General features: G+C 43.4%; 2 protein-coding genes across 2 annotated transcripts; one reads left to right on the top strand and one right to left on the bottom strand.

Moving 5' to 3' along the window:
- Positions 1-1,284: 1,284 nt before the first annotated feature.
- RBP4 (retinol binding protein 4) lies at positions 1,285-7,731 on the top strand. The gene is made up of 6 exons (XM_083443650.1): positions 1,285-1,422; positions 1,697-1,835; positions 3,677-3,813; positions 3,944-4,050; positions 6,289-6,501; positions 7,563-7,731. Exons 2-6 carry the CDS (start codon positions 1,704-1,706, stop codon positions 7,589-7,591), a joined length of 618 nt encoding a protein of 205 aa, XP_083299776.1. The 5' UTR covers positions 1,285-1,422; positions 1,697-1,703; the 3' UTR covers positions 7,592-7,731.
- Positions 7,732-10,063: 2,332 nt separating this feature from the next.
- On the bottom strand, positions 10,064-18,701 carry FFAR4 (free fatty acid receptor 4). The gene is made up of 3 exons (XM_083443641.1): positions 18,023-18,701; positions 14,132-14,260; positions 10,064-11,591 (listed from the first exon to the last, which is right to left on the bottom strand). Exons 1-3 carry the CDS (start codon positions 18,554-18,556, stop codon positions 11,184-11,186), a joined length of 1,071 nt encoding a protein of 356 aa, XP_083299767.1. The 5' UTR covers positions 18,557-18,701; the 3' UTR covers positions 10,064-11,183.
- Between the last annotated feature and the right edge of the window lie 8,192 nt (positions 18,702-26,893).

Raw genomic sequence — 26,893 nt, 5'->3', positions numbered from 1 at the left:
CAACATTGTACCCCATGGCCATAATCACTGGGTATATTTGTACCACACTTTGTTATGTTCTTCATGTGTCTGGAAGTCAAAAGCAAAGGCAACTTGTTAATCTCTATATTAATGGTTCTACACATTAAAGCCTGACAACATTGCTTTCTTCACACATCTAACAAATCAATTCGAAAATAAAACCTTCTTCTTCTGTGGTGCCCTCACCCTGTATGAGATGTCGTCGCCATTTTACCACATCAGGACTCTCCTATCACATTGCCACCTCATTCTTCTTCATGGGAATTCTGACCACAGTACTGGGGTTGAATGTGAAAGACTCCATTGAAAAACATTTTCAGGGTTGTCACACATTAATACTCCACAGTTCATCTCAACCTCATTGAAGGAGGGGAAACATTCATACCATTGCGGACAAAGATTATAGAGCTGTTCACACAAAGGACCTCATCAACATGTTGATGTACCTCCTAGCCATGCCCCCTGAATGTTGAAGCACCTGCTAGCCTGCAAAAATATACAGATATCCCTTTGTAGCAACTTCTCTGCCTGAATAGGAACCTACCTAATCACTTAAGTGGAGGAGCCTTCCTTTGTTCCAGACTCAGAGACAAACTCTACAAAAGATTGTCAATATCACTCTTGGCTAATGGGGAGACCAATGTGGACTAGCAAGCAAGTAGGCTCTAATGGTGAAGCTAATGAATTACAAACCATAAAACCCTGTTGTACTAAACCATTGTTTAAGGTGATGCTCTCCAACATTACATATGAAAATAGGGGCATTCTAAATGCTTTAGAATGAAATGTCCCTGTTTTCATGCGGTATAGCGGCAAGTAATTTTCTTAACAATATCGGTGCTGTGTATTGTATAATGGAAAGAAGAACACATTTCTTTCCCCTCATATAGTCTTCCTTGTTGGCATTTCTTGTCTTGTTGGCATCTCCTCCTCTAGGAGCCTCAAGTTGATCTTGCTGTGTCCCTCCTGGCTCCTTGCCCCCCCCCCTTTTCTTCTTCTAGGTTCTGTTTCTACAAACTAGAGAAGCATTGTCTGGTCTGAAACCCAGGGTGGATCATGCGTTTGCAACATCCCCTGCGCAGCCAGTGACCGGGATCAAAGATCACTGCAGCTCCATCGGCCTCCTGTTGCAGAGTTAAGCAAGAGTGTTGTGAAAACAGCTTGACCAGCAGCGGGAATCGATCAAGCTCTCGTGTGGCTCATCACCTCCCCCTAACAATATTGATCTTTTGCCTGCTGGGTTTACAAAAGAACTGCTCCCCGCTCCTCCTCCCTACCCAGAGCTATAAAACATGCATCCAGCCTTGCCTCTCGTACATTGTAGGTTTGACTCTTTGGATCTGCGCTGCTCCTTTACAGACCGACATATCCTCTTCAGTGGCTTTTCAACCCCACTGTCTGGTGAATATGGCTCTGTTATTACTGAAAAAAGGAAGGCCCCGTCCTTCCCTGCACACAGAGGACTTTTTTAAAAAGGGTGCGGGCTGCTTAGGATCTTGGAGGTGGTATTTATGAAGCTGTCTCCAGCTTCCCCCAAAGCATCTGCCATCCATTCTACTGATGTAGAATAGAATGTCCCTATTTCCTGAGGAATGTTGGGGCTGTGTGTGTGTGTTGGGCGCTTTCCTTTCTTCTCTGTCATGAATTGCATGTTCTGTTTGTTGCTGGTGCGTAGGAGCAAGATGGTTCACCTGAGAGGAGTCCTTGCCTGGTTGGTACTTGTGGCCCTGGCGCTGTTGGACACCAGATGCCAAGCACAGCGCGACTGTCGAGTGAGCAGCTTCAAAGTCCAGGAAAACTTCGACAAGTACCGAGTAGGTCTTTTCAGTCTGTTTTCCTTCTTTTATGCTACTTGACATGTAAGATACTGCCTGTGTTGGCTTGTAAATTATCTGCACTTGAGTTCCAGTCCCTTAAATATAATCAAAACAGAGTTGCTTCACTTAGAATTACCATTTTAATTATTTTGTAATGATTAGCGCAACGCCAACATTTAGTCTGAACTCTCTCTCTCTCTCTCTCTCTCTCTCTCTATGATACAGAGAAAGGAACGCCAGCTCTTCAGCAAGGGAGCAAGTTGCGTATACAGACAACATACATTTAAAGCATATTTCTAACACATTCTATGCCCTGCCCCTGAGAATCCAGGGCAGTTCATAGCACCCTTAACAAACTATAGTTCCTAGGATTCTTTGGGGCATATGCTTTTAATGTATGGGGTGTATACAGCCAAGGACAGGATGAAATGCACCAGAGTAGGATTCTTGTATAAGCAAAGACTTGGGATTATGCTTAGATTCTTTAGTATTGGATTCCTCTCCCCACCCCCCACCCCCAAAAAGAAAAGCAAAGAAAAGAAAAAGAATAATTGAGCAGATCAGTGTAGTGCATTTTCTAAAACAGCAAAGTTCATTCTACAAAGTTAGGTGACTACATTTATTATCTCATATATTAGAGAAAACAGAAATACTATTTTGATTCCTGTTTCCCACATTTCTTGATGGGTTGCCTGACTTGTGTTTATTTTAAAACCACAGCTGCACTATAAAGCTGGATGTTGCTGGTGTTAATTTTTAGTCTGAAATATAACTAAGCCTAAGCACACATAACAACCAGAGATATTGTTTGCCTGTTTACTTTTAGTGAATTTCAAAAAGGGTAATTTTGTGAATCTCTTGCAGAAGTCTCTTTGCTGATTTGACTGTAGCATGTTTTAATTTCTAGCACCCAATAACCTGATTTTAGCTAATTTCAATGGTAGTAGTAATAGTAGTAGTAGTAGTAGCAGCAGCAGTAGTAGTAGTAGTAGTAGTAATGCTTTAAAATACATTATAAAATAGGGGTGGGAATCGCAGGGATGGGGCCCAAATGACCCACAGGAAGAAAGGCTTTTCCTATGGGAAAGTACAGAATTCAGCTCTTGGAGGGCTCTAAATGTGTGGGTCAAGTTACCCTATGGATTTCTACATAGAGATTGCATCATAGTAAATAAAAGAATTGGTTTTGGATATTTGTTTTATGTATGACGGTACAAATCACTTCTACTCCCTTAGAATTTTCCTTAAGTTTTTTTTTATCAAAACTGTTGGCTTTCCTCAGAATTCCTTGAATGTTTCTTCCATCAAGTTGAAGCTGAGAAAAATTTGCTGAGAATTCAGACAATTTTTCTAGCTAGCCTTACTGAAATTCTTCAGGTGTTTCAGCTGAAATGTCTCAAGCTGCTTCCCTTTGCTGCTAATTTTATTTTGGCAAAAATTTTGGGCGGCAACCTGCATCTGGGAGAAGTCTGCAGCTGTGGCTAAAATCGGTCAGAACTACACAAGCCATTTTAGCTTCCTAAGGTGGACAAAATGGTGGCCCACCATTTTATGTACAGAAGCTGTGGGCTGGCAGTTGCGTTTTGCTTCCTTTAAACCTGATGGCAGCCAGCTAGTTTTGTGAGTGCATGAGAGGCTATGTGGTGCACCCAGTTCCAATCTCTATCAGAGGAGAATGTCTAGGGGGCTCGGGAGGAATGGTTAATGGTGCTGCCAGAATATCTGTGGCTTAGGCCAGTCCTGAAGCCCGTTCGAGATGCCTCTCCTTTCCTTATACTGCATCCCCTAAGCTCATCCTCTAGGCACCTCTGACAAGACCTTTTCTGCTCCTACTGCAGTATGCTGGCTTCTGGTATGCCGTGGCCAAGAAAGACCCCGAGGGACTGTTCCTTCAGGACAATATTGTAGCCCAGTTCTTTGTCGATGAGGCTGGGCATATGACTGCTAAAGCCCAGGGCAGAGTTGTGCTCTTCAAGTAAGTCTGTTTCTTTTCCCACTGCTTCCCCATAGGCTCCAAATCCCTTTCCGTGTTTTGTAAGCCCAAGCACACCCCTAAGTTCAGATTCCCAAGGCTTAACTCTATATCCATCGCTCCCTCTTTTCAGTCAGTTGGAGATATGCCCTGTCATGACGGGTATCTTCACGGAGACTGAGGATCCTGCCAAGTTCAGGATGAAATATTTTGGGATGGCAAGCTATCTCCAGAAGGGAAGTGAGTATCAGTTCTTTTTAGCATGCTGTATATTATTTGTGTTGCTTGTTTTCTGCTGATTGGTGTAACAAGTCCAAAGCTGACTAGTAAGGCTACCATTTGCAGAATTGTGTCAATCTACAGTATATATGATGCTGAAGGAGAAAAAGGAACAGGAACACACAATGTTTGATGTTGTGGGACAGTGGATGCATAGAGTGGCTATGTCTCCTACTTTACAGATGACAGTCCTCTGTGTTGAAGGGCTATCAGAGGATGCTGCTCTCTTTGAAGGCATCTCCAATGGGAGGACTACTAAGCCCAAGTCTAGCCTAAAGATAAGGAACTATAAAAAGTGCCAGCAGGAGCCTAGAAGTTGCCCATCAACAGTTAGAAACATGGGGTGAGCAGCCACACAAGTTACCTGGTTTCTTCCCCACTACAGTGAGATATATTGCATTCCTGTTTAAATTCTAGTAATTATGCCTAAAGTTCCATCTGCACAAACAAGTTACCATATGCAAAATTGGCGTCCTTTTTTGTAGTTATGCAAATCCTCTCTTTTTGGGGGCATGCATAACTTGCTACCCTAAGCATGCACCAGTAACAAAAAGTACATATAACTAAACATTATTTGCTGATAGTACATGCAGATGTAGAGCCATCTGAAGACATATTGCAGATTTTTCTGGTCTGTTGAGAAGGAGTGAAATCGACCTGTTCTTGACATCAGTGGCAATTGTGGCCTGGCACAGCCATGGGAGAGCCAATCGGGGGGGGGGGGAGGATTCTTGCCTGCGCAGCCAGCTTACGTCACCATTTGGTCTCAGCCAGTCGCGGGGGGCCGACGGGATTCCCCCCTTCTTTTCTTCAACCTTCAACAAGTATTCTACCTTTGCCCTGCCACGAAATCAAAGCATGCAGCTTCCTGAGGACTCAGAGTCCAAAAGGCCATTGTCCTTATCTATGTCCTTATGTGAAATACCAACTCTCAGCATTCCCTTTATTGAATGTTTTCAAACGTTGGCTCTGCAAGATGACCCTGTGAGGGCTTCTCCAGTTGACCTGTTTATTAAGCATTCGCCATGACTTGCTTGCACAATGGTTATTGACTGGATATAAATTATTCTGATTTGTGAGAGATTTATACAGCAGTGAGCATTCGTCCTGGTTGCTTGTGTGGGGTTTATAGGTCTTCTCATTAAATCATTCCACACTTTTTGATGCATTTTCCTGTCACTTTCCAAACTGCAAAAAAGCCACTTTCAGTTTTTAAAGTGGATTGGTTGTGCTAGGGCAACAGAAGGCTTTGATCCGCTTTAATTACACAAACATAATTTTCCCAGCATGCACTTGAAACCTTTCCACAAAATTCTTATAGTCTGGAGGCACCTTGACAGAAGAATCTGCTAAAACGTAGCTATCTTTTCTGACATTTTGACAGCTTTGAAGATCAAGTAAAATCCATTTGTTTTCAAGCCCAGATTTACCCCCATTCATTTTTCCCTTTTACTTTTCCAATCTGTTTATTATTCTATCCTGTCCTTCCTCCCAAATTTGCTGAACCCAAGGGTCTGATCCAACCCCCTGCAACGCAGGAATTTCAGCAAGATCCTACACAACAGATGGCCATCCAACTTCTGCTTAAGAACCTCCGTGGAAGGAGAGTTCACCACCTCTCGTGGGAGTCTATTCCACTGACAAGCAGCAATAAATACTTTACATAAGTGCTTTATATTTGCATGCGCATTTTACATTTTTACCTTCCTTCTTGATTTTTCCTGAAAAGATTCATCTTCATATTGGAAAATGGTCACACATGTACTATACATTTAAAACACTCTTGTTCTACTTCAACAGTCATGGCTTTCCCTCAAAGAATGGCACCTGTATTTTGTTGAGGAGCTCCCAACAAAGCTTAACACCCTTAACAAACTACAGTTCCCAGGATTCTTGAGAGGAAGCTATGACTCTTAACATAGTACAAGAGTGCTTTAAATGTAGGGAGCAGATGTGACTACATGTATTAGACTTGATTTATATATTTTTATTTAGGCATGCACTTTAGATGTTTAAGTGCTATTTTGAAAACATTTATTTGTGTATTGTTCATATTTATTGTCTAAACGGCAGTCAGACATCTTTTCTGCCACACATGGAATTCTGCATTCCATGTAAAACAAATGCAAAATGTTTGAAGTGCACAGTGGTGGCACAATGGTACTGAGCTTTCTTAATTGTTTTTATGGCTTCTTCCAGATGACGATCACTGGGTAGTGGCCACAGATTATGACACCTATGCTCTACACTACTCTTGCCGTCAGCTGAATGAGGATGGCACTTGCGCCGACAGCTACTCCTTTGTGTTTTCCCGCGACGCCAATGGACTACGCCCAGAAGCACAAAGAATCGTCAGGCAAAAGCAGACAGAGCTCTGCTTAGACAGACAATACAGGGTTATTGTTCATAATGGTAAGAAACATTTCAGTAGAATTTTACCAAAGGGCGGGTGGGCAAAAGTACTGTTGGTAATTCCTGTGCTGCTATGAAACCGTTTGCATGCCCAGGCACATTAAGCCTGAGGTCACCTGGGAGCTGGAGGGCTGTGAGAAGCAGAAATGAAGACATGACAACTTTGGGGGATCAAAATGGACACTACCCTTATTGTCGGCATAGGCACTGGGTACCCATCTTGAACCAACCTGCTGGTTGATTATTCCATCGGGGTCCTCTGATTTGTTTTTGAGGGGGCCAGACTCCTTCAATGTTCAGAGGGCTGCACATGTGATCCCAGGAGGTCATGTTGGGCCCCCACAATTTAATGGAGAAGTTGGTGCCCCTGCCAGGTGATAAGGATCTCTCTCTCTCTCTCTCTCTCTCTCTCACCCACCCACCCACCCACACCCACACCCATGACATGGATTTATTCTAGGCAATCCCTCCAGGATGCTATTTTGGAAATACTATGACCTGTCACATCAATTTCCAGTTTGTACAAAAGCCTGTACACTAGAAAGCAGGCTATTTATTCATTATTACATTTACATTCCAACCTTTCATCAGCAACAGTTCCCATCACCCCTGACCTTTGGCTATGCTTGCTGTGGCTGATGGGAGTTTTAGTTTAGCATCATTTGGTGGACAAAAGGTTCCCTGCACCTGATCCAGAACTTGTATTCTCTGACCAATGAGCCAATCTTGACACATCAGGGGGTCCAATCTTGACACATTGGGGAGCTCATTTTCCCCAATCTATGCCATGGCATGACATGGGCTGACGGGGGGAGGACAAGGTTTAAACTTCCATTGGCCGTAGAATACTGTCGAATTGAGACTTGCTAATTCTGATTTGAGACCAAGGAATAAGGGTCATAGGTAATATACTTTATTGTGGCAAGATTTGAACTGATACACATGCCAGTCTAATTTCACAAATTAGCTCTAGTTGCATATTATTATGTTAACACCTTGCCTCTATTTTGTTATGTCGGCTTAGACATTTTAACAGCTTTTCTTTTTCTTTTCCGTTTTAGGATACTGCTCTGAGGAAAACGCTCAGTAGTTGCACAGTTTGAAAAACTAATTGTTTTGTAGGAAAGTCCTTCAAGCAGATTCTTTTCAATTTTGAGTATATTTATCTGAACTGTACCATTTACCCTGCCAGTATGTGGAATTTAATAAACCTGAGATTAGTGAATTACATTTTATTTGTGTTGCAAACACATGTTCATGAATTTAACATCTGTAATTAGCATGTTGCACCAGCTAAACATTCTTTTATGCAAGTGCTTACAATTATAAATCCATATTGTAGTAACTAATTTCATATCATTTTGATGATGATGATGATTTTTGGTCACCACAGGCTCCCCCCCCCCCCCCCGCCAAGTTGGCAATCCTAGTACAGTGTTTCAATTTTTTAAAAAATACAAAGTATCTATTTTGTTTACTTTCTGAACAGGAATACTTTATTCGTTATTTAAAACTTTTATTCCCAGAAACAATGGCTTGACATTTTGCACCTGATCCACAAATGCTGTTGTGTTGATACATTCCGATCCATCACCATTCCAGAGACAGCATACCTGGGGAGTTCATGTAACACTCCCATGCCAATGGCTGAAGGACAATGTTCTGTGCTGACACAGCACCAAACTAGCACTGACCAAGGTTGCAAGTTGTGACATCCATGATTGCTGCAACTGCCAGTTGGCTTAGAGCCCTTGTGATAGCACCAGGTCAGGAGCTATGAGTCCATTTCTTCCATGACCAGGTTGGTGACCATGGCAACCAAAGGGCCAGGATGCAAAGGCCTCATTAAGTATGGTGGAACTTTCAAATAAACTGTGTTGGGGTCATCACAGCTTATCGCAGTCGTGTTTTCAGTAGGACCACACCAGTTTAAGCAGTCTGAATTTGCCCCAAAGGAAGGTGTAGCTAAGCTGAGAAACACCTCTACTCTGAAAGAGGTTTATGTCACACAAACTGACATCCTCACTACGGATTCCACGCTGAGGTTGGCGCCATCTAAAATTAAATATTTTACTATTTCAGTAATTGCATTGACATCCCTCTTTTCCTCCGAAGAGTTCAAGGTAGCATACAAGATGAATCCCTCCTGAATTTTATCCTCACAACAGCCCTGTGAGGAACGTTAAGCTGAAAGAATGACCACTCAATATCACCCAGTGAGTTTCATAGCTGAGTGGGGGATTTGAACTTTGTCCCCTTTGTTCTAGTCCAACACTCTAGCCCTGAGCTCCCCAACCTGCTGCCCTTCTGATGTTCTGGAATACATATCCCATCAACCCCAGCCTGCACAACCAATGAATGAAACCACAGACTAGCTTTTTTAACCGTAGCTTGATTGAAACTCCATAGGTTTGCCAGAAGCTGTGTAAAATAACTTTTGGCACAGTTTGCCACCTTCAGCCCTCAACTGTCCCTCCTGCCTCATGAGCTCAGAGAATTGTAGAGTTGGAAGGGACTCTGAGGACTCTGAGGAATAGGCACTTGTCCTCTACAGGGATCGAACCTCTGACCTTGGCATTATCACCACCACGCTCCAACCAACTGAGCTAGAGAAGGGTTGGGGAGGATAAACTCACATTACCATGAAAAATATTTCTTTTTATTTTACTGTATTTCTTATTGGACTAATGATCAAGTTGTTTGTTTTTTCAAAGAGCATGCTGTAATGCTCAAAATCCTATCTAAAGCCTCCAAGGAAGCAAACTCGTTTTTTATTCTGGGTGGGGTTTTGTTTTTGGTGACATACATTTTGATTCTGTGCAAAACTACGCAGCAGCAGCCAAGTAGCAGGGCTCAGTGTGGCTTACATCCCAAAGACGTGCATTGCCTCCTGATCCTGGAAACCAGGAACGTAGAAGGAGATTCCATACCTACTGCTAGTTTTAAGGAACTCCTTTCATTCTACTTGCCCAACAAATGTTTGTTTAGTTATTCTCCAACACAATTATGTCATGCTGTGTCTGGATTTTCTTTCATGAAGGGACATGGGTGGCACTGTGGGTTAAACCACAGAGCCTAGGACTTGCCAATCAGAAGGTCGGTGGTTTGAATCCCTGAGATGGGGTGAGCTCCTGTTGCTCGGTCCCAGCTCCTGCCAACCTAGCAGTTCGAAAGCACGTCAAAGTGCAAGTAGATAAATAGGTACCACTCCGGCAGGAAGGTAAACAGCGTTTCCGTGCGCTGCTCTGGTTCGCCAGAAGTGGCTTAGTCATGCTGGCTACATGACCCGGAAGCTATACGCCGGCTCCCTCGGCCAGTAAAGCGAGATGAACGCCACAACCCAGAGTCAGCCACGAATGGACCTAATGGTCAGGAGTCCCTTTACCTTTACCTTTACTTTCTTTCATGAAACGTAGGGTGAAGGGGTTCTGAGGTGATCTCCCATCTTGGCACTGATTTCGCTCTAGGCAAGCTCCAACAAGGTTGCTGCATCATTGTCAAGTACTGGAGTTCCCCTCTCCCTTCTGGTAGCTCACTGATAAGAATTAATGAGCATTTGGTAGATTTATAGTCCTTTAATTACAGCATTATGTTACAAGCACAACAGGCAACCCTCCGCAAGGATATCAGTTGCCTACTCTGATTTCTCCCCACTTCTGCAGCAAGACGCACACCAATGGGAAGTGCCTCACACACACACCCGTTGCATCTCCTTTGTTCTATGACACACTTGGACCTCCGAGTTTGGGGGGAGGGAGGGGTTCCAGCTGCTCCCTCCCTTCTGGTTGCTCAGCTACTATCTCATAGCTGGGTAGCTCCTCTCTCAACCAAGCAGCTTTTGTGTCTGCCTCTCTCTCTGCTTCTGGAAACGCTGGAATTGGGGGGGACGGGGACAGCAAATATTTCTCCTCCTCTTCTGTTAGGAGCTGATCTCCCTGTGATTGCATTCCCCAATCTTCCGATCCAGACCAGCCCCTGACAATCATGTGCTTTCATCTGTTCAGTGGATGGAAGGTGAGCTGCCTGTGCTAAGTCCCACCTGCACTTATGCTTCACTTTCTTGACTGAACAGGTGATGCCCAGAGATGGGCATGTGCTAAGCACCTACATGCACCATCCTGTGCATTTCTCATACCCCAGCAACCGTTTTACACCAGCTAGGCACGAATCCAGTACAAGAAGAAAACCCATAGACACATGTTCAAAACACACAGTATGGTTGAATGGCTGAGTCTCCCTGTTGCTGGCAGCTACTTGTACATTTATAAACCTAGCAGTCACATGCGAACGTTTGGTTGTGTCCCTGCCACTTACACTTTTTAAAACTTGTTATTTGTTAACGCCGATCCTTTGGCTCTCACGCAAGGAAGTGTCGTCGTCCCTGCCCCATGCCAAAGATCCCACAAAATACAATCACTTTCTGGAAGATAGTAAACTGCAGAGTTCAGTTACGCTCTGCAGTCAACATTTTAACTTCTGTTTTAATGCCATCAGCACCTGTATCCCTTGCTATGGGAGAGTTATAAGGTCATTTTCTGCAGCACCAAGATTTCCCAAGACCAGAATATGCTGTGCAAATCTTGATGTTTTAATTCCACCTGCCTCCCTCTTTCCCAGACACTTTCTTTAGCGCACTGTTCTAAATAGCTGGTGAGATTACTGCTGTCAGAAACATCACATGGTTATGTGGAAATAGCAGACACAGTAAAATGTCTGTTGTTATTCTGTCTTAGCGTAGTGTCTGTTGCAAGTGCTTTTCTTCCAAGAGGACCTGGGCAGCAGAAAAAGATTTTCCTCCATTCATGCCTGAAGTGGGAAACATTATATAAAACTGGGTTGACAATTGAATTGGAAAATGTGAAAGCCACTATCCAAAAGAATAAAGAAGGCATCAGGTTCACGTTTGGATTGAATTTCTGCACTAAAATGAGGAGAATGGTGATGATTATCGGACTCCACATAAGAAAGAAAGAGATCATCAATACAAACAAAGTCCGCAACAGTCTGAAGTCTTTCTGGGAAATTCGAATGTGATGACCCTCTGAGTAGGCCATGCCAGCATGAAGACGTCTCCTTGATTCTTTTGCAATCTGCATTAGAACATAAAAAAACACCTTTCAGTAAATATATTTTAATTTTTTAAAAATTGTTAGGCAAACTCTGTGATTAGATATCAATAAATTTAAAAAATAGTTTTTTCTGATTAAGAACAACTCAACAATGGAAAAAATGACACGGAGTGTTGTGGAATCTCCTTGGGAAGTTTGAAAGGGTAGAGTGGATGGCATGAAAATACACATTTTTAAACATGTTTTGGTACCCCCCTTTTTTTTTTTCAGTGAGCCAGATAGCTGTGCTAAATGTACTCACACCTCCACCCAACTTCCTCAGGGAATAGGAACATAAAGGTAATCAAAATGTACTTTTTTTAAATGAGAGGCTGTTTTCATATCTGGGATTTTTTTAAATTATTTTTTTTAAGAGTACAGTATCAGCTCCAGGAAAGGCTCTCGCCGCAACCAGCAGCTTGCAGATGATGTGGACATCACTTTGTCATGCCTGCCTTCCAAATGCTGCTGCATCCAAGGAAAATATGCCGATTGTTTAGAAATGTGCAAGGTACCAAAATAATATGGGACACTCCAGTCAGACTTACAATCAAGGAATATCAAAATTAGCATGTTGCTCTCAGTGAGCACTGAAAGAGGGCAAAATATTACGATGAAGGGGAAATGCTCTCCTGTTCCACCATAACAAAATTAGTAGTTTGTTTCCTCTTGGGAAAGCAGCATTTAATCCTTACACAAATATGATTTGTATAGTGTTTGAATATTATGGAAAAAAATATTTATCTTACTGCTTCTCATTTTGCTTTCCCTAATCCAATTACTGTGTTTTTTTGAAATGCCAGGAAACTAATTTTGCATGCACACTCATCCACTGTTCTTCCACCTGCACACTGCTTTTTCTCAGATGGGGAAACAATATCAGTTTACAGCAGCTTTTCCCCAACCTGGTGCTCTCCAAATGTGTCAGACTACAACTCCTCTCACCTGCAGCTAATGTGGAATGGACCAATAGTCTGACTCATACCACATCGATATACTGTTTGCTATAAAATATACTAAATCTACAGAAAGTTAATGGATTGCAAATGTTATCTAATGCAAAGAACAATGGAGAGGTTCTTCGAAATACAGTTTTATTGTCTATTAACTTCCAAACATATTCCTTGATGGCAAAATGGAATTCTACAAGGAAGACATAATCTTCTGACGAAGGGAGGATTAAGTCATATGTAACTCTCTAGCACCACCTTCCTGGGAAATGTGTAATATTGACAGCATCTTTCAACAGCGCTGTTTGGCCACCCACAAACAGGAGCAGGGAGAGGAAGTTCCCCGGTGAAAATTCCAGAGTGCTACTTATTTAAAACATATCTTACTCAATTTTCATTGCACAGCAATTGCAGTGCAGGCTTCAGCTGAAACAGTATCAATGTCATAATGCAATGAATAAAAACAAGAAGGTTGGTCGGTCGCAGCCAGCCAACGGAAAATGTCAGTAGCAGCATCAGATTCTGCTAAAACCCTGGGGGAATAACCAAGCCCTTTGCTGGCATCTAAAATGTAAAAAAAGCAGGCAGGACATGTATCACAGAGGGGAGGGAATTCTTAAAGTGGGGTACCACTGCCAAGAAGGCTCTCTCAGTGGCGTAGCGTGGGTTGTCAGCACCCAGGGCAAGGCAAGTAATTTGCGCCCCCTAACCCGTGGATTTGCGCCCCTAACCTTAACCCCCAGATGTTGTGCCCGGTGCGGCCGGCACCCCCTGCACCCCCCACGCTACGCCACTGGGCTCTCTCGTGCACTGCCATATAGCAGGCTCAGCTAAAGATGGTAAGGCCTCCTTGACAGATCTTAACAAAATGGGTAAGTCTATACGGGACAATCCATTTTTTCAGGGCAGGTAGCAACTTTGGGGTGATTTTCTGGCAGGAAAATGGCATGGAGGAGAAGAGCTGTCAACACTCCCCACACATACCATGGTGCCAGTCTAGATCAGGGTGCTAAGATTGCTTTCAGTTAAGAGTGAGAAGTTGCTGTCCGAATCACATTGTTTAAATAACAGTGCTACCTCGGGTTAAGAACTTAATTCGTTCTGGAGGTCCGTTCTTAAGCTGAAACTGTTCTTAACCTGAAGCACCACTTTAGCTAATGGGGCCTCCTGCTGCCGCTGTGCCGCCACCGCATGATTTCTGTTCTCATCCTCAAGCAAAGTTCTTAACCCGAGGTAATATTTCTGGGTTAGCGGAGTCTGTAACCTGAAGCATCTGTAACCTGAAGTGTCTGTAACCCGAGGTACCACTGTACTTAATAAAATATGTAGTTTAGCCCTAGATTAATGAAATGTTGAGGATATGAAGTGATAAACAGCTCAGGTTTTGCGACTATTGCAAGTGAACTAGAATAAAACTGTTAAGAACTAGGAAATGTGCTACTTTTTTGGCTACTTGCGGTTTGTTATTACCATCTCTAAAACTAAAATTCCATTTACTATGAGAACTCTGATTCAATTTTAATTGTGGATAACTCTATTAGCATCTTTTTAAAAAATGATGATGAAAAATACCTGTAAAATCTTTGAATAACTAATTACGATGACTAATCCTGGTATTAAGAAGATCACAGTTGCAAAAGACACATCCCAAGCAATCTCTCCTGAAACGCTGGGCCAGTCCAAGGTGCAAATTAACACTTCCTGCAAGAAAAAGAACAAAATCCCTATAAGTTTTTAGTGTTTGCTTTCACCATTATGTTTGAGAAACACACAGAGGCGCACCTAGAGTCCCTTGTGCCCTTGGCAAGGAGCTGTATCAGTGCCTCCCCACGGGGGGGGGGGGGGGGGACACTTTAGTGCAATAGACACATGAGAAATTACTACATTTTACATGACCCCAGCACTTGAAGCATCCAGAGTAAAGGTGGGGCAAGGAATAAGTGCGGGGGAAAATGCATGCCTTTGTGCTGCGGTGCAAGAAGGACGGGAAAGTTCTCCTGTTTTTGCTATTGCTGCAACAACAGTGGCACATCTCCACACACATATACGTCATACACTTCGTAGTTTGATAGGTGGTTTTTGAGCTTCCCCCCTAGGTACGCCTCTGTCAACATGCTCTGGCTTGGTGCCTGTTTTTAGAACAGATAACCACCAACCAAACAGGATCTACGGAAATAGTTAATGATCAAAATATCTTTATGATTTTAACCTGGAACATATTCAGATAAAAGTGTACTCACAAGATTTGGCAAACAAAACAAACAAACAAGCAAGCAAACAAAAAAATCCTCCAAAAACCTACAATTTGAACCGTTATGACAATGTGATGAAATAGTTTAACAAATACTAGAAGCTAATGTCATACCTGACCTCATCTTACTAGCATTAAATGTGATTTCCTTGCAAAGACAGCTGGCAAGGCGGACAAAAAATGGGAACGTAATCTAATTATTTGCTGATGATGACTCTCTCCTGTTATCTCCTGTGGTCTATGCAGTCATCTTACATGTCCACATAAACATCTGCTTTTCAAGCAATGCATAGGTACAACAGAGCTTGTGTGTTCTTGTGTGAAAGATACAATATGTATTGTAGAACACGGGACAAATGAAGAGCTTTGCAAAGGCTAGTCACCAATTCAATTCTAAACTTAACTTTGCGCATGTTGTGCTCCTCCCATAGTCACTGAAAGTTGAAAGGTTAACAGGCAAACTGAGGAGAAACTTTCATTGCTTTTTTGGCAAATAAATCCGATACTTAAATAGCACCAAGTCAGTTGATAAAAAATAGTATTTATTGTGAATTCTTAAGAAATTCCTAAATTTTAATGTTTTTTCTTAATCTGACAATCAAGGCGCATCGTGCCTGTGATTAATTAAAGAAAAGTCAGACATAGGTGCATGCTACCCTTTTTTCTCTGGGTCATACTTATAAAATTTGCTTACGCCACAACATATTTCTTTATTGATAAGAAATACATTGTAAAACAAAAAGAAATAACTCCTAGCAGTACTTGATTTGTAACACAGAACACAACTACTTGAATCTTCTTGAATCTTCCTGCCACTTTGGCCATCCTCTGCTGCCACACCCTTTGAGAACCACTGGCATAATGTATAGTCTGGAACTCAAGGGAGCTGCTTATGCCAGGTCAGAGTGTTAAACAGTGGTAAACGGTGTTTCTGTGCGCTCTGGCACTCATCACAGTGTCCTGTTGCGCCAGAAGCGGTTTAGTCATGCTGGCCACATGACCCAGAAAGCTGTCTGTGGACAAACGCCGGCTCCCTCAGACTGAAAGCAAGATGAGCACTGCAACCCCATAGTCACCTTTGACTGTACTTAATCATCTGGGGTCCTTTACTTTCATCTGTCTACACTGACTAGCATTGACTCTCCAGGGTTTCAAACAGGGATCTTTCACAGTCCTACCTGGAGGTGTCAGGGATTTAATATGGGACCTTTTGCATGAGCTTCACAACTGAGGGCTTACCCACACTTCCACTTGTGTAGAAAACACAGGTTTGTGTGGTTTCCCCTTTTCCCCCTTGCTCCACTCCTTTCCCAGGTAAAACCTGCTCTTTAGCCATGCATCAATTACTAATCCCGAAAGGGACTCTTTAATTTATCCAAATTTAATTACCCATTGATGTGGCATCCCTCGAAGTGTTCAAGTCAGCTTACATGATTCAAAATCACGAAAACCCATTTATTTGCGCCTACGCCAACTCCTTTGATACGCCTACTCACTATGTACTCTCAGTGAAGGACTCAAAGGATTTGATAATAACCAGCCTTGCCTTAGGAGAGCACCACTGAAATCTCAGCAATACCTGTGTTTTTCCTGAAGCCCTGTATGCCAGAGACAGTTACCGGGCCATTTACCATTGGTCTCTAGAATATAGGGTTTTCTCCCACTTTCTGTTTTCATGTCTTAAATGTTTTTTGGGCTTGACAAAGCCAACCAAGCAGTGGACGCATGTTGCCATGTTCTCCTGCACGGCCCTTAAAGTTTATGGAGAAGAGATACCATGGTGGAGAATAACAGCCTCTTGATAAAAGCAAACAACACCAGTCAGCCAGCCCTACAAATCCATCATCTTCAAATGAGTACACTCCTCTTTGTTCGGATTGGCACAGCCCCAAAAGAATACAAGAGGTGTTGCTTGTCTGAAGGGAAAAAATAGCTTCATAGACTACAGAAGATTTTTATGAGATTTCTACTGTGTCTCTTGTCCCTCCACACAATTTACAACAATAGGGGTAGCCAACAGTGTACCCTCCAGATGTTATTGGTCTCCAATTCCCAGCAACATGGTCAATGGCGGTGGATGATGGAAGCTGGAGTCCAACACCATCTGAAGGAACCACCTTGGCTATCCCTGCAAAATCAGTCTCCGACATCTCCCATGTTATATCTCCCTATTCTGATCAATAGAGATGTGAAATATCTAATCTGAAACTATGCAAAAGCACAGGAAGCATGAATTATCTTCAAAACCATTCTAAAGTCGAAGGCTACAATCCTATGCACACTTACCTGAGGCACTTCTTGGATGCATTTTCGAAGTGTGCATAGCTGACTCTATAACCATTTATATGCGGAGGGGCTGCACTGGATTGTTAACAAACCCAAACAGCGGACTATATTGAGGGTTCACAGCTCAAACGATAAGCAAAGGGAGATTTATTGGCTGCCCCTTACAATAGGAGCAGTCTGAAATTATATCTCCTCTCCATCTGTTCTGCAGATTCACCATAGTCCAAGCTTGCAGAACTTTTGGAATATCTACATGGTTTGGCTTTACAGGGACAGTTGACCTATCTGCAATGGTGTTCTGACTTAACTGAATTGTATTTTTAAGCTTTTCAATTGTTATTCACCCCAAACCTTTAGGTGGGGGGTGGAATAGATCATTACTTTGAAACCAATAAATCTCTCTCTTTGTGGAACTAACTTCACATGGACCAATTATCCCTTAACACCTATTTCAACACTTCATTGTGCAATCCAGTTAGATTCCTCACTTGCACTTCCAGTACATAATTGGGGGGTGAATTTGGGAGACCACCAATGAGCATTCCTCGAAGGCAGGACACCTGGGTTGTTAGTCCCCCCCCCCCAATCAACATGTAGCATGGGATTTTGCAGGTGTGCCCTAAGAAATATATAATAGCAGGCTGCTTCTGTAAATGTTTCACGTGACATAAGCCCCACTGAGTTCAATGGTGTTGTCCCCAAGTGCATAAACCTATAGCCAGACTTTCTGAGCCAACTTCTTACTGGTGTGGGTGGGAGGAACTGTGCCTAACGGGAAAGGCTAATAACATACGCAGACTTAATCGAAAGCAAGTTGCACAAAAACCAGTGGCATGCCAGTAAATGTGTGTTGGGATCTGGGCAGTAAAAGGGTTGCCTTTTGTAAAAAAAGAGACCGCCTTGTCTGTTTTATAGGGTCAGCTCACCTGGTGCTTTCCGGGCAGCGGCTGGACTGTGAAGAAAAGGCAGAGGGGCAGGGTGGCCAGCGCCGAGACGACCCAGATGAGCAGCAGGAGTCCGGCCACCAGCCTGCCTCTGTAGGCCCTCGAGGGCCGGAGCCGGACGATGCTGACCACGCGCTCCAGGCTGACGGCGGCCAGCGAGAGGATGGTGACGCTGCCGCTGAGCCCCATCATGTAGAAGAGCAGGTGGCAGACGGCGTGACCCATGGTCCAGCTCTCGGTCCAGCGCACCACGGCGATGATGGGGATGGCGCTGATGAAGAACAGGTCGGCGCAGAAGAGGTTGAGCACCAGGCAGCTGGCCACGCTCAGCCTCCGCTTGCGGCGCGCCAGGAGCCGGATGGCGCACGCGTTGGCCGCCAGGGCCAGCGCGAAGATGCACGCCAGCACGGCCGTCTCCAGGGCGCTGAGCGCCACGCGGCTGGCGCCCCTGAACTCCGAGAAGAAGGGGAAGAAGTTCGTGCGGTTCCCTGCGGGGGTCGTCCCAGCCCCGGGCATCGGGGGGAGGGCGCCCAGGGCATGAGGCAGCCTCGCCGAGCCGAGGAGGAGCCCTATCTCTCTCGCGCGCCCCGACGGGGCGCCACAGGGCAGCTGGCCAAACACGCGGCGACGCTGCTGCCGCCGCCTCCTCCTCCTTCCCTCCGGGCAAGTTGGGATAGGACCGTGCACCTTGCTGACTCCTCTGCAACGAGGAAGTGATAGGAGGAGGCTAGGAGGTAAATAGTGGCGCTGGCCGGCGACAAAAGGAGGGATTTATGAGCAAGGGACTATATATGACAGGAAGGCACCAAGGCCTCCTTGGCTGCGAGCCACGAGTTGCTGCGCAAGCCGCTGCCCCTTCCCCAGTTGGCAATAATGGGCATGCGGGGAATGAGTGGCCATTGGAACCTAATGACAACAAACTGAACCGAGTACATTAGGTGAACCATAAAAGACCGGGGGAAGGAGAGGAAGGTGGAATTGTTGGGGTTGAGAGACCATTGTGGGAATCCTTAGAATGATATGGGGCTAGGAAGATGGGAACTAAGGCATCAGAGCAAAGGGTGTTAAGCATAATCAGTCTGGTGTAAAGTTGAGTGCCAGATCAGTGGAACAATGGTGGCTTGAGGGAGACAAATAGGATCAGCAGAATGAGGTGAAAATACTGGGTGAAAATACTGCTGTGCAGTAGGAGAAATTTACAGCTCATTCCCTAGCCATGTCTACTCAGAAGTAAGCTCCATTAGTTCCATGGAGACTACTTCCAGAAATGTGTGTATAGGATTGCAGCCTTAAAATGCCACTGGGCTCTGTTTTTATGCTACAGAAATTTCACCTGTTGCTTTTCTGGAAGTGGAATATTCAGTTAGAAGTTATTATTGCTAGTATTCATATTAATTTTATTGCCCACCTTTCCGCTTGTCTTCCCTCCCTTCTTCAGCGGGTCCCAGCGCAGATTGCATACAATTTAAAATCCAGAGGTAAAAATGGTGCCGTTACAGGAATAGGGATTCCTATATCACTGGGGGGCTGTCATTCCTCTCAGGATTCCCTATTTGGAGTCATATAACAGTTTTCTAGTCAAAACCCCTATTTAGTCTGCAGATTTCCCATATCTTCCCAGTCATGCTTATATTATCATTCATGCTCACCCTGTTTGCTTACAATGGCCATTGATTTTATCAGGTCTCATGTAGTCTGTAAGGAAGATGCTTATTAATTTGAAATTTTCAGCAAGCTAGATTTTATTTGTCTGCTTAATAAAATGTAGTAGTAGTAGAAGAAATCATAAAATCATAGAATTGTAGATTTGGAAGGGATCCTGATGGTCATCTAGTCCAATCCCCCAATGCAGGCCATCTGACCTCTGCTCAGCAACCTCCAAGGAAGGAAAGTCCACCATGTCTTCTGGGAGTCTATTCCACGGCTGAACAGTTATTACTCCTAACAGAAAGTTCTTCCTGATATTTAGTCAGGATCTCTTTTCTTGTAACTTGGTTTGGGCCTTAGAACATTCTAAGACATTTGAGAACATTTGAGAACATCCCCACCCCACCCCCCAAAAAATGTTAGTGACTTTCTCTATTCAGGCTGAAGTGCAAATACCGGTATATCTTAAGAGCATGAGGAGTGCAAATGGACTCATGTTCCGCTTGTGGCCTTCCTATAGTCATCTAGCTGGCCACTGTGGGAACAAATGCCCAACTAGATGCGCCTTTAGTCTGATTCAACAGGGCCCTTCTTATATTTACATGGCAAATTGTTACTATCACCAATTGCAGTTCACTGTGCCTCTACACAGTTTATTTTACGTTGCTTGTGGTAATGGACTGAATGGAAGTTCATGCTTTGTTGCAGAGTGTTCATGTGATTACTTGGCAGGACACTTCAATCCAGGCTCACACACGAGTGACCTCATGCACACTTTGAAGTTGCGTATCTTGCACTCAGTTGATCCCAAATCTCCCTCCACTAAAATTTCCACACCATCATTTAACTGTCAAGGTGGTGCAATTCAGCAATGCAGTTATCCAGTCCACAGCAGTCAGGCTACATTGATCCCTGCTTCACCCATACCCTGTTCCTTAACTGCATTGAACCTTGCGGTTCTCTTTTATTGATGATCTCACAAGCTCAAGAATACAGTCGGTTCCACCACCCCATATTGACACAGGCTTTGTGGTCAGGCTGCAAACTGTTCTTTGCTGGGTGTGTGATTTGCGTGAAACCCAATCACTACAATAAACCAGCGACAGTTATCAGACTGTTTACCATCATCGGTCTCTACAGCCACAGCAGGCGCTGTAACTCTCCGTCGATTTGACTTCACTCCTGAAAGTGCACCGTTCCATTGGATGCCAGCCCATCTAAGAGAAGCTACAAAAACCCATTTCTGCATTCTCAGCAGTTGCCCTGTTTAGCCATTTGGGACCTGGAAGTGCATTTTTATGGAACCCAACCCTGGGTGATCAAGCTCTCATTCTGTGTATCTGTCTTATAATGAGTTGACATAGCACTGCCACCTTAACAGGTGTATTATGCTGTTCGATGTTTACAAAGTGCTTTTACATCACTGTATTTGTGGTGTTGATTTTTAGTCATAGCAAGAGTTCATTCAAAAGGCAGTTGAGATTAGCAGTTGAGTTTCAAGAAACACAGAGGAAGTAAGGCAATATCCTTACAGCACTAACGTTGGAATGTCTGAAGCTGTCTTGTAGAGTCCATCCATTGGGCCATCTCCCCCAAAATGGCATTCTCCAGCTGTGTTGGCTGGGGCTGATGGGAATTGTAGTCCAAAATATCTGGATGGCATCAGGTTGCAGAAGGTTTATCAGCGGCCGGTTGTAGCTCAGTAGTAGAGCATCTGCTTTGCATGCAGAAGGTCCAATCCTTTGCCTCTCCAGGTAGGGCTGAGAATATGCCTAGTCTAGAGTCCTGGAGAGCTGTTGCCAGCAAGTGATGACAGTTCTGAGCTACATGGACCAATGGTTTGATTCAGCATATAGGAGCTTCCTAGACCAGTAGTGTCTATCTGATTGACAGCAGCTTGCCAAGGTATCTGCTGAGAATCATTAACTGGATTCAGTTTGGGCCCTCATTAATTGAAAGCATGTGCCCTACCACTAAGGCACAAATCCTTCAATAACAGAAAGCTTAGAAGTTTCACAGAACACTTTTGCCAACCTGCTTTACAGACCTTTCAGAATGAACATCACGTTTTATTTTATCTGTTGCTGCTCAATCAAATCAGGGCATCTTGTTAGGGTTGTTTTTTTTTAAACCCTTTTGATCAATGATTAATAATGCGCCCCCATGTGAATATAGTTTCTCTTGTTCCCCATGTTTGAATTATAATATACCATAACAATGCTGAAGCGCTTAGATTGTAAAACTGGTCCGATCCATTCCATTCTACAGCTTGTCTTGAAAACCTGGATTTATGGTAAGCAGTATTTCTTTTTTCTTTATTTCCAGTTTGTGAGGCAAACTGTGTGTGTGGAAATGAGCGCAAGTGTGTGGAAAGTGTGTGGAAATGAGCGCAAGGCTTGCATATGGCAGTGTTATTCACATACTTTTACAGAGAAGTACATCTTGTTGGGCTCAATGAGAATTATTCCCAGGTAAGCATGTATAGATTGCAGCCTCGGTCTTTGGGAAATGTATGTTTGCCTAGAGGCGTAAGTCTGTGTAGGCTTTGAAGACGTTGTGTTCTTGGTGCTTTCATACTCCTTTGCATGTGAGGGGTGACACATAGCATCTTTAAATATTTGTGGTGTTTGGCGTGACATATTAAACTCTAACCATAAAGAAGGCAGAGTCCTTTTCAGCTGGCCTTCAAGGGCTGTGAAAAAGAAATTGTTTATTGCATTCCATGCATGAAGGCATTCAGTCCTTTATTTGCATGCAGCAAATAAGAGCAGGCCAACTCGGTTCTTTTTCACCGTCTTAAGGCAAACAGATGGCAGAGATATACTGAATATGAAGAAGCAGATGGCGAGCAGTTGACATGGTGACGAGTATAGGCTGGCTGAGTTTGAAAATAGTTGTGCAGGAATAGGTAGGTCACTGGCCTAGCAGAGGGGGGCGGAATAATTATTTCCCCTCCTAAAGTTTCTCAGTAGAATCTTTCCCACAGGTTAAAGTGCTGCATTTCTCATTAAAGTTCTAGAGAGGGCCTGGTGTGGAGGATTGCATCATACTATTAACTATCTGAAACAGAGGAACATATCTATGTTATTCGGGGTCTGAAGCAACATTATCTGCATTTCCATTTATAAACAAAGCATGTTTCAAATGAGCAGGGAAGGCTTTATGGAAGATGGATGATGTGCATCAGTGGACTTCTGTCGCGCAGGCAAGATGGACATGGATGTTGCCCACAGTTTGCATCTTAGAGGCCTAAAAATAACATTTGATGATGGCAGGTTAACACACCTGGGCAAAGACTATGAGCAATCCTAGTGCTGTTTGGTTGGTTGAAGGGAAAAGAACAACAAACACGTTCAACCTGACTTAAGCTGAGGTCAGTGATGGGTAGCACCAAACCAGCTGATGGGTGGGAGCCTTTATACATCAAATTCTTCCCACTTCCCTGTTCCATGAGTTGCCTTTAAAATTACACTAAGACTAAGTTCTTCAGGCAAGCTGTATCAATAATTACTAGCTGTGTGACTTTAGCTTTAAGACAAATGTATTTTGTTTTAGGGAATGTTGCCTCTTGCGTGATTCTCCCAGCTCAGTCAATGGGCACTTAGGTCTTTTTTGTTTGCTGTAGTTTTATAGATTTATATGCCACGTTTCAGTGGAAGTATTTCCAGGGCAACGACACAGTCTGCAGATAAAATAAAACATGCAAGAATAAGAAAGCAGGCGGAACCAGCATTAAAATAATCAAAAGCAGATAAAAGGCTGAGAAAAGAAAGAGACCCTCACTGCTGCACTGGAAATTCATCAAAACAGGTGACAGGCAAGCCTGGGGGCAGTGGTGCGGAGCAGTGGTCTTGTGGCATCTGATGCAGTCTCTCAAATTACCAACCAGCTCTTCTCAGATAGCAGAGAAACCTGGAGGGATTCCAAAAATGGCCCAGGTTCATAGGCAGGTTGATATGGCAATAGATGCCCCTTCCGCTTTTCAAGTCTGAAGCAGCATAAGGGCTCTTGAAGGTAAGCACCAGCACTTGGGACTGATCTTGGAAATGGACCAAGAAGCCAGCTCAGCTGTTTAAGCACAACAAAAACGTTCCCAACATCTCCTGTCAGCTGTGGCAGCTGTATTCTGAACTAACTGCCATTTCTGAACAGTCTTGCCACCTTCAAGGGCAGCCCTGTATTCAATGTGTTGCTGTGGTTTAATCTGTAGATTGCCAAACCATAGGCACCTAATGGCCAGGCTCTCCCTATCTATGAATGGCTTCAGCTGGCAAAAGGTGCCCCATATCACTTGAGCTTCCAGGGACAACACTAGATCTGTGTGTCTCTCCTTTGGGGAGGGTTGTACATGTTGGAAACCACCTCCCTGAACAGTCCTGCCTGCCTGCTCAGCAATGGTACCTCCATTTTGTCAGCTTTGAACATCAGTTTATTGACTCTTATCCAGTTCATTATTGATTTGACACTTTTGATGATTCTCAGCTCTGAATTCTCAAGACAGCCTCACTATAAACAGTTTCATGCAGAGGTTGTAAATGCTACAGGGCTGAGCCCCAGCATCACCTTCTAGAATTGACAATCCAGTGGTATATAAAGCCACTGAGAGGTACAAGAGAAACAACATGTTCTCAGTTCCCATCATCCTAACATCTGGTTTGATGACTATCAGAATACAAGGAATTTTGTCAGCTCTTGACAACACACGTTTTGACAAGTATTCCCCTGATATACTAGCTTGAACTTCCTGCTCGATTGCTGTTTTAACTGTTATGTTGTTGGGCGTGTATATTATACATTTGAACTATGGATGTTTTGAGAGTTTTGGTGAAATTGTTTTACTACGGATTTTAATTATGGGTCGCATTATTTCTAATGAGTTTTACACCTGTTATTTTGTGGTTGGTTGTTTCATGTTTTGTGAACCACCTTGGTATTTCTTCTTGAAATGAAAGGCAGTAGATAAATTCATTTAATGCTACTAATAGTTTACTTAAGGCAGCAGACAGCTTCCCTGCTAAAATCAGGTCTGAAGCTAGATTTAAATGGACCCAGGTAATATTGCCCGGAGGAGACTTGAGTGAGCATAAGGCCTGGTGATGAAAAGGTATCCAATGGCAACAGGTATAATATATTCCTGCCCTGCCTCCAAATCCTTGTCATAAAGGTTTACATACATGCTTACTAATGGGACTCCCTGATCAACACAAGCCTACACACTTATTGCTACATTTGTTAGCATTGGAAATGCTACAAAACCGTTTTGGCTACAGCGTGACACCTCTGCAAAGCTAAACTAATGAAATGTTCTATAAAGTGACTTGAGAATTTGGACCTGGGATGGTACCTTGCATCTCTTTATGCTTGCTTAATACTTCAATACAGTAGTAGAACTCCAAGGCTTTAATAAAAAGCTGAATTATTTAGTGTCAGTATAGTTTCTTTGAGTAGAGTGTGTGGGCAATTCAAGGATATTAAGTTATATTAGTATTACTTATCGTTTACTTTTGGGAATCATAAATCTATATTTGAACAGATTGAGTTTATCATGAGAATTTGAAACCAAAACTTAGTTGCATAATCCACTGCATTCTGCGTAACGAAAGCTAGACAGAAGATAACGTGCGCCAACTGGGTCAGTTTGTTCCAGTCATGTAAAAATTAGCTTTTCCTCAAGCTTGGTAGATTTTTACCATGGAAAGCTACCTGGATAAATACTATGCCAATCTTGGGCCTGCCCTCTTTTCAGAACAGTACAAAGCACATTTGTCACTGACAACCCCTAATACCTCAACGTTCCGGAAGGCAACATTGAGGGGAGAAGTGTCAAAGTCAGCTGGTTTACAGAATAAATTTCCTAATCATGTGGCAATAGAAACACACAAAACTGTACCACTGCCTTAGCCAACCCTTCAGCTGTTTTGGACTATTATTTCCATCAGCTCCAGCCAGCATTGACATGCTAGCTGAAGCTAATGGGAATAATCCAAAACCTCGGGAAGGCCTCAGGTTGGCAAAAGCTGTCCTACATCAAGAAAGTGAATTTCTGTTGGGGGAGAATCAATACCACAAACTTTTCTTTCTTTTTTGCAGAACCCAGGTCCACTCAGAAGTCTTGAGTGTACTATCTTTCTCCAGAGAAGAAGCACATTTTGGAACTAACCCAGAAGAACAGTCCTTTAACAATACATGGATGTGTGTGTGTGTGTGTGTGTGTGTGTGTGAGAGAGAGAGAGAGAGAGAGAGAGAGAGATGGAGTGTCTCGCTTTTTGATTGGTCTTGTCTGCCACTTGGGATATGTGGTCCTCCCACAAACATAACCCCCCACCCGAAAACATGGCACTTGATCCTGAAATGTTTGTCCACTCCTGATTTAAGGCAATCATATGTTTCAGGGATATAAGAGGCTAAATGAAATAAGAACATTGTAAAGAAAACCTTATTTTAAAAATAATGTCAAATTTTTTAAAAAGCTAAAACCCGTACAACACAACCAATCTGAAAAACCTTTGCTATTTGAAGGCAGCATTCTGTTTGATGCTTTGTTGTTAAAAGGGTTCTGCAGAGTGGGCTGGGCAGGAGTCGAGTGCAGTGCTAAGTGTGGTGGTCCTGGTGGCTGGAGCTCATGCTTGCTCTACCACAAACCAGTCAAGATCAAAGCACGTCTGAACACGAGCCTGGCCAAATCCGAATTTAAGAAAAGAAACTTCAGAATTGTACTAGCCAGTTTTGTCTGGCGAGATTGCAAGATAGGACGTTTTTCTTGTAGCATGGTCTCTAGTTTGGCATCTGTTCACCTAGTGCCATACAACCAACAATATCTGTTTCCAGATTGGTGTGCAATACCTGCAAGGTGATTCATTGCAAAGAGTTTGCATGCCAAATTGGATAGTGATTTTACAAACACAAGGTACGGGAATTTCCAAAATATAAGGCATTACACCCCAATGGGATTTCTGAGAAAGAGCAGTGACTATTTACAGTCAAGTTAACGTAGGCTGGGGAGGTGGCATAATGAGAAGAGTTAAGGAAAACAGGGATGAGGAACTGAAGGAAAATGAAGGTGATCTTGTGTATTTTAGGGGATAGGAGAGGATGATTTCATGAACTTTGAGAAACACACCACTGCATACATAGATACAATTTGCCTAGCTGTTTGATTTGCCTTAACGTTCACCAGCTATTAAAAAAAGACACAGAGAGCATTGG

Source organism: Podarcis tiliguerta (genome assembly GCF_965153285.1).
Source record: "Podarcis tiliguerta genome assembly, chromosome: 5".
Lineage (NCBI taxonomy): Eukaryota > Metazoa > Chordata > Lepidosauria > Squamata > Lacertidae > Podarcis > Podarcis tiliguerta.
Note: the sequence above shows the minus strand (reverse complement) of the source record. Positions and strands in the feature narration are given on the sequence as shown.

Excerpts from the sequence above, each read along its gene's own strand:
- FFAR4 (XM_083443641.1), bottom strand. The coding sequence starts at position 18,556 with ATGCCCGGGGCTGGGACGACCCCCGCAGGGAACCGCACGAACTTCTTC. Across the intron at positions 14,261-18,022 it reads CGCTGCCCGGAAAGCACCAG|GAAGTGTTAATTTGCACCTT; the intron begins GTGAGCTGACCC and ends TTTTTCTTGCAG. Across the intron at positions 11,592-14,131 it reads GTTATTCAAAGATTTTACAG|ATTGCAAAAGAATCAAGGAG; the intron begins GTATTTTTCATC and ends GTTCTAATGCAG.
- RBP4 (XM_083443650.1), top strand. The coding sequence starts at position 1,704 with ATGGTTCACCTGAGAGGAGTCCTTGCCTGGTTGGTACTTGTGGCCCTG. Across the intron at positions 1,836-3,676 it reads AAAACTTCGACAAGTACCGA|TATGCTGGCTTCTGGTATGC; the intron begins GTAGGTCTTTTC and ends CTCCTACTGCAG. Across the intron at positions 4,051-6,288 it reads AAGCTATCTCCAGAAGGGAA|ATGACGATCACTGGGTAGTG; the intron begins GTGAGTATCAGT and ends GGCTTCTTCCAG.